The sequence below is a fragment of the Apaloderma vittatum genome, unplaced genomic scaffold (genome assembly GCF_000703405.1).
Source record: "Apaloderma vittatum isolate BGI_N311 unplaced genomic scaffold, ASM70340v1 scaffold983, whole genome shotgun sequence".
NCBI classification, from domain to species: Eukaryota; Metazoa; Chordata; class Aves; order Trogoniformes; family Trogonidae; genus Apaloderma; species Apaloderma vittatum.
The window spans coordinates 43,504-51,319 of record NW_009707296.1 but is presented as its reverse complement, the minus strand read 5'-3'; the positions used below and the strand labels follow the sequence as shown (position 1 = coordinate 51,319).

Here is a 7,816-nt window from a genome sequence, read left to right as displayed (position 1 = left end):
GATGTGGTGTTGGGTGATATGGTTTAGGGGTGAACTTGTAGTGTAGGGTTAATGGTTGGACTCGATGATCCCAAGGGTCTTTTCCAACCTGAATTGTTCTATGATTCTATGATTCTAAGCCATTCTTTCAAAGCTTATGGTGTTTGTTTTTTTCAAGCTTTTGAGTCTCTTTCTTAAGAGTGGTGACGAGGAAATGTCACTTTCAAGTGCTTTTAGTATACTGTTTCACTATTTGATTCCTGTAAGGTTTGTAATTTTTTCTTAAGATTGCATTATACCCTAAAACACATCTAAGGATAGTCTTCTAAAAAAACAGCTGATATATCTGTTTATTTTTTTTTAATGTACATACATGAACTCCTTTATCCCATAAGGTTACCTGCGATATAATTAAAAATAAACCCAACTTTATGGTTCAAGCTCTGATTACAGAACTGAGCATTTATGTAGGATGTTTCTCAAATGATATGTGCATTGTTAAACATCAGTATGTGCCTGTATATACAGAAGAATGCAATGTGGTTCAGTCGCCGCCTCTCACTATAGCTCATTTTGTATTATATACTTTTTCATGGGTTGTGGGTTTTTTTTATAAATATGCTACTGTTTGTGTAATATCATTTTGTGTAAGTATTGGATGTGACTGTTACCATGGTGTAGAGTTTTAGTAGTCTGCAAATATTCAGGTGCAAATGATACTTTTCTTGTTCGTATTAATACGTGAAAAGTAATCTTTAGCTTCTTACAGTACCATAAAGAAGTTGTTCGTCTGATGTCTGGAGAATTCAGGCAGAAAATTGGAGACAAGTATATCAACTTTGCCAGAAAATGGATGAATTATGTGCTAACAAAATGTGAGAGTGGCCGAGGCACTCGACCCAGGTAACAGCCAACTTGTTACTGCCATAGTAATTTGTGTTTAAATACCATGCAGGACTTCTCACACTCTGAATAATGCTTTATTGTTTAGAAGTAGTTCTTCTGAACTATTGATGCTTCTGGCTCTTAAATTTTGAAAGTAATTTGAACAGTAGATGTGTAAACCAAAATGAACTCTCTGACTGCTTGGCAGAAGATTTTGTGCAACATTTTGCCTCAAGTAAGTTGACGGAGATTGGCAAGAAAAAAATTTACACTGTTGGACCCAGACAATTAAAAGACTTCAGATAACGGTAATTAGGTTGAAACAAAAGTGCTATGTGATCAGGAGTCAATAAAGATTGCAGAATATGCAACAGTCTTTCTCTGGATATTCTACAGAGAAAACGTATTGGTTTGTGCCAGTTGTGGAAACGATGGAAGCTTTAGCCTTGTATAAAAGACCTTCTGTTAGGTGTTCCTGAAAGCATCTAAAGTATGGCCCACAAAGGAGGAAAAAGTGTTTCCTCTCTGTGAAAGTTCCTCAGTTTTGTGATTGCAGTAATGGATGCGTTTGTAGAGATTTTTTTGATGTAGTTCAAAGTACTTCCTGTCTTTTGACATCAGTGGTGTGCCCAGTGGTCTCTCAGGCTGTGCTCAGTCAGTGCTATAAAACTCTGCTGCTGGGAATTACTTGTTTTGCTTTACCGATCTAGACCCTGAAACCTGTGATGCCTGGTTGCTGTTGATCAGATAGTTGTGAAGTCATTAGTACTCTTTTTGATCTTGTTTCATAAACGAGAATTTAGGCAGGGGACACGTGAGTAAACATGTTGACATGTTGAATTGACAACATGTGAGGAAATTGACAACACATTTGATGAAGAGAGCACTTGTAAGAGGTGAGGTATATAGCGTGGCCTGCTCACTTCATGTAGCAGTGTTCTTGCTAATATCAGACTATCCAAATATAGCTGGACAGATGTTGACGCAAGCTAAATACATTAACTCTTACATGTTAATGCTGTTTTCTAACAAAGATTTTATTGTATTTTCCACAGGAAAAATAAGTAGCTGCCATTTATTGTTGTTGGACATTTTTGAAGCTTTTATGATGGGTTTAACCGAAGAGCAATTAATTCTCTGTATTTTTTTTTCTTTGAGATAGGTGGGCAACTCAAGGTTTTGATTTTCTTCAAGCCATTGAGCCAGCATTTATTTCAGCTCTGCCAGAAGATGATTTCTTGGTATGCAATAGGTTATTCTACTTGTTTATTTCTAAATATGCTGAAGCTATCAGTTTATGTTATTGGGGTTATTTTTCATACAACTGTGAATGCAGATGCCGTTCTGAAATAATTGCGGTTGTATGTAACTGATGCTGTAGATATCTCTTCAGTTTGTAAGATTCTAGAGTACACTTGAGACTTTTGGCATTAATGTTTTCAGACTGCTGATGACAAGTTAGTTGCTAGTGCTGCCTTGGGAGACTATCTCTCTTTGTCTCTTGGCAAATTTGTCAGCACCCTTTCTGCAGAGTTACAATTTATAGTTGTCATAATAAATTTCTGAATATAAGCTTCTGGGGCTTAGTTCGCACCTAGAGTTCATTTATGGGCATGAATACAAAATCACAGTTGCTTAAAAGTGTTTCTTCAAGTTGTGCCCACATGAAAGAGACATTAAAGCATCTTTCTTTTGTTTTTACTATGTAAAAAATAGTAGACTAAAACTGGCTTTTTTGTGTGCCCTGCCTTCCCCGTTTTCCTGTGGAAATAAAGTTCTGAGAATTTATTTCTCTGATCTTGGTACAGTACTACAGAGAAGTGAAAGCACAGTTGCCACAAAATAGCAGAATGTGAGTGTCAGCACCTCTGATTTTTATTGATTTCAAGATGTGATACGTAGTATGAGCCACATTAATCTTACGTAATACAGAAACTATTTAGTCTTTTTTCACATGTATCTTTATCAAGGGCTTTCAAGTATGTTGTATTTTAGTCCCGTGCATGTGTTGTTGTGAAAGGGTTGTTTGCCTAAATGACAGATTTAAGCTTGTATTTGAAATACACTGATACTTTAGCTTTAGGAAGTAGCCCCTCAACTTCAGAATTTTTCTGAAACACCTGGTGTTTTGATGTTTATACATGTGTATTTTAGTGATACTGTCTTGCTAGAGATCCTGTCACTATTTAGAGGGAAGCTTCTGAGGCAGAAAGAAGCTCAGAAAACCTTATGGCCTTTACATTATAGACTGATAATTTTGTCCAAAAAGGGAACTGATAACCTGTTGTGACCTTGAAGGAGAGTTAAAAAGCAGTCATGCCTGAGTTTGTTTCTGTTGACTGATAACTATCTAAGATATCATGGCACTTCTTGAAATAGAATGGTTTTATTATTGATGAACAGAGAAAAGAATTCAAAGCCAGAATTATTTAAGATGGAGTGAAGTCAGACTTTAAAAAAGTGAGAAAGAAAGGGGGGAATCCAAAACCTTAACTGCATTTCTGAACTTTTGCTTTCTGAAACTGAATTTCAGTTTTGGAGAGGATCACTTGAGGCTACTTTGATTAACATGATTCCTGTATAATACAGGTCACAGCATTTCACCTGTCTCAATCTCTTATTTAAATAATAATATCTAATGTCACAGAAGAATCTAAAGCTGAGATTCTAGCTCAGTGTGGGTTGATCAGATAGTCCAATCACAGGCTAAACACTTTTTTTTCTTCTTTTCTGACAAGTAAATTTAACCAGAGGAAGATTTAATAACTTGTTCAAAGTTACATGCACAGTGAATAGTGCACCCAGTAATTAGGCTCAGATTGCCTAAACCCAGTTTAGTGATTTAACTCTGAAACACTCTCTTGTGACAGTTTTACTAACTTCATAGGTAGGTTAGGAAAGTGGATTTCTTTTAATATGCCATGCTTCATGTTTGTTATTTACAAACTTTACTCTTATCCAGGCTGTCATACTCTCACCTGTTTTCCTCGGGTGTTTCTTCTTGGAGTGGGGAGAGAGAGAGCAGAGGAGGTTGTTGCAGCTTTTTCTGGGAAGATTGATTTTTGAATTTTATTGACAATGGATGTTTTTAAGCTCCACTAGCTTTATGTTATGAAATGTTCTTTTTGATATATCATTGTTCAGTTGTTATGGTTCTGTAAGTTTGACAAGGTCAAAAGGCAAGACAAGAAGTAGACTTCTGGCTTTTAAAAAAATAAAAATCAACAAAGTTAAGAGACGAATATAGATCCAGAAGTTTAATATAACAGATAGAATATAATTTAATAGAATTGGTAGAATTGACGAGTGTGGGTGTGCTTACTTGACATATTACATTCTTAAGCAGCGTCATTTCGTTACTGTGAGTTTTACCATATGACTGTCAACTCTCTTGTAACATAAATGTCAAAACTTTTTATCTTTATATTTTCTAGAGTTTACAAGCTCTGATGAATGAGTGCATTGGCCATGTTATTGGAAAACCTCACAGTCCCGTTACAGGTTTGTACCTTGGTAAGGCAGAAGTTACTGGCATTTGTTGTGCAGTGTTGCTGCTGTGGCTAAAATTCTAGAAACACCAATAAAATATTTTTAAACTGTTTGTGATTGTTGATGTGAAACCATTATTGCCTGACAAAGTGTAAATAAGTGGTAGTTTTACTCAAATTTAAAAGCTTTACAGATACTTTCCTCTGATTTTGTCCTCAAATTCCCATGAGGTCTTGCAGATCTTCTGGAAAAGGATTGTGAATTTTGTAAGAGATTGGGTAAAGAAGGAATATAACTTTAAGGAGACAATTGCAGCTTCCTCTTCCAACATTTCATCGTGGCACCACAGTTATTTGCATTTCTGATGGACCTGAAATAAGTATGGAGGCCCTGGTGACAAAGCTGTGGGAAATAGTTCTCCAGTATCGCAAGATTTGTCATAGTGTATCTTTGGCAATAGAGTGAAATCAGTATATTTTGTTGTTTATCTTTAGAAAAGGACATTTCCTCAGCTGTGTTTCTCTTTTACGCATCTCTTTCTCAGCACTGTTTCTCTCTTCCTCCTCCCAAATCCATTGAGTGGTTTAACTTTCAGAATGCCACGTGTTCTTTTCTTTCTCTTGATGTCTACTTCCCAGACAGGGTTGACTGCAGAAGACATGACAGGAAAGTAATTTGACTCGGGCAAGAGGAAATTTTTCAGCATTTCAGGAAAGTTTCAATTTTGATATAATTTTGATGAGAAACTCTTAAGATGAGAAACTTTTAACAAAGAAAGTCAGGTGAATCCTTCGGAAAGAAGCATAGCCAAAAATAAATTTTCAGTGAGTTCTGTACTCTGATGTAAAACCTGTACATTCACTTTTGATCCTCTTGTTCAGAAGAAGGCCCGACTTAGGTAAATCACCAGCATGACGATCCCAAAGTACCAAAACTCTTTTAAATGCTGTTGGAGACACAGCAGATCACACAATCTAAATTGCCAGACAGTTTATGGCTCAGAGGCCCAAGGAGGACATAATGCAGAGAGATGTCACAGTCTTCAGCAGCAGGCTGAGACTTTAATACATGTGAAGTACACATAAGCTCTATCCTAGCTGCAGATATTGCTGACACTCCTTTCTAGCTCATGATCAGAAAAGGAAGAATTCCTGATTGCATTTGTGTATCATGTTGAGAGACTTAAACCTGCTGTGATCTTTGCCCCTTCTCCCAACGCGAAGGATCCAGTTGTGTTCATGCTGCTGCCTGTAGGTGTGTCCCTGGTCTGTTGGGGTCTCCTGGTCTTTTATTCTTTTTGCTTTGTGAAACAGCGTATGTCCACCCAGGAGAGTTAGGTTCTGCCTTGTGGGTCTTCTGCTCATCTCCTTGTGAATTCTAACAAGACAACCAACACCTGACTCTGGCATATTTTACTTGTCCTGGTAGCGCAGCCAAAGCAGAAGCTCAGCTCACTGTGACTGACCTAGCCTGGCACAAAGTGCGGACTCAGGTTCTGATTTGCAGTCAGCTGTTGTGTGATGTGACTGCCACAGTATTTCTCTGGCTACTCGAGGGGTGCAGGGGAGGGGAAGACAATGCAGACTACACCTGAGGGCACTTGAATTGAGCTAGGCATCAGGATGATGATGGCTTGTTTAGCTTGTACCTCTTCCTTGGGGCAGACTGTCGTGCTGGGCATTAGTACAGGGAAAAACACCACACGTGGAAGTGTTTTTTCCTAGCATTTTGTTTCTGTTCTTGTCTGAGAAAATGATTTCTGATGCAAAAGAGATGTAATAATGCTGTTTGCTTTTAAATTATCATCTGGTTTATTAGAATTTATTTTGCAATAAGATTACAAATCATCTTTAGTCCGTGAAGCTGAAATAATGAAGATGTAGTTTTAGGGAAGTAAGTACACATTTTCTGATTTCTAGGTTTCAATTCTCTAAGAATGTTCATTATTTTAATAGATTAATTGTATGGTATAATAATGTGAATAATATTAACACATACATTTGTTTAACCTCAGGATAACTTAGTTTTTTCTTAAGGGATAAGAAAATATGTGCCCATCCACACTTAACTCTGTGAAATAGAATTTGTTTTAGTTGTGTCTTGAAATGGCCCTAAGAGAGTTTTTCTGACATTTGAGTAAAAATGCTGCCTTTTTTATCTTTGTAGCTATTCATCGAAACAGTCCCCGTCCTGTAAAAGTACCTCGGTGCCATAGTGATCCACCAAATCCTCATCTTATCATCCCCACGCCTGAAGGCTTCAGGTATTTAGCATTAGTACTGACTTCTAAACTGCTTTCTCCTCTCTTGCCCATGCCGACTGTCAGTAAGTGGAACACCTTTTCTTTCATGCTGAGAGCAAAGCGGGTAGAAAAAATGAGTACGTTCGCCATCTGAAATTTATTCATGTGCTTTTGAGGACACTATAGTTTTTCTCCTCCCAGCCCTTGCTTTACTTTACAGTTTTTATTAGTGTTTGCTTTTAAGACATTCTTATCCCCTTTTTTCTTTCCCAAAGACAGTGTTTCAATGTAACAAGCTTTTATTCAGTGAAAACTGTTTATTAACAAGATATTTATTTCCTTCTCCACTTTAAATGCCTGCACATACATGGCTGTGACAGTGCTCTCCATAGTTTAGTATAGATAAGACTTGTAGCATTCTGGAATATGGTGGCATTTGTGCAGTATTACCAACTCACTGTGAAGAAGCTTAAAGAAGTGGATGGTTTTACTTCCCTTTGAAAGAATTGACGTGCAAAAGTAGTTTTTAAAATTTTCAAAATAAACTTCATATTGCATAGTTTTACACAAAAAGAGGGCCCTGTTTTTTAAGATAGCACAGTGTCAAACTCTACAATTGATATTTTTTTGAAAGTCGCTTAGCTGTTGGCAGAAACTAATACTACTCTAAAGATTTGGAGATTATTTTTTTGGGATGATTATTACTATTGTATGTATTAACAGCCCCTGGAGCTTCTGAGACTCAGAATTATTCCACCTAAGTCTGTGTTCTGGAAAAACTTTTAAAATCAGGCCTTGTTACGCACATTTCAAAACTTTATTTTTCAGATAAGCTCTTAACTCCATACATTATTATATTTTTTTCTAAAACCGTTCCCTGAAGTTTTTCTTCTTGCCACAGCACTCGGAGTGTCCCTTGTGATGCACGGAACCATTGCAGCGTTGCTGTTGGTCGCCCCGCTCCCGTCGGTAGCGACTCAGCTCAACCCAAAGCTGGCAGCAGTGCAAATGATACCAGGTAGCTCCGCTCCATCATGTAGCAGCCTCATCCTACTGCCATCACCCATATTACTGTTTCCACATACTTGCATCCTGGTGGATCATTTGCACGGTTCTTCTCTGTCCCATCATGTCCTCCGCTGGCTCCTTCATTCATGTTTGCCTGGAGCAAAATATGACATTTAGAAATAGGTGCTAAGACTGCTTTCACATTTAAAATGT

The 7,816-nt window shown here is 37.4% G+C and overlaps 1 protein-coding gene across 1 annotated transcript in view; it reads left to right on the top strand.

Moving 5' to 3' along the window:
* MAP3K4 (mitogen-activated protein kinase kinase kinase 4) overlaps positions 1–7,816 on the top strand; it is a gene marked incomplete at its 5' end in the record, with an annotated part of 51,684 nt that overhangs the window by 23,983 nt on the left and 19,885 nt on the right. The window contains 5 exons of the mRNA XM_009866110.1: positions 749–882; positions 2,027–2,105; positions 4,299–4,377; positions 6,520–6,616; positions 7,497–7,613. Of these exons, the coding sequence (XP_009864412.1) occupies positions 749–882; positions 2,027–2,105; positions 4,299–4,377; positions 6,520–6,616; positions 7,497–7,613 (506 nt within the window). The remainder of the gene's footprint in view (positions 1–748; positions 883–2,026; positions 2,106–4,298; positions 4,378–6,519; positions 6,617–7,496; positions 7,614–7,816) is intronic.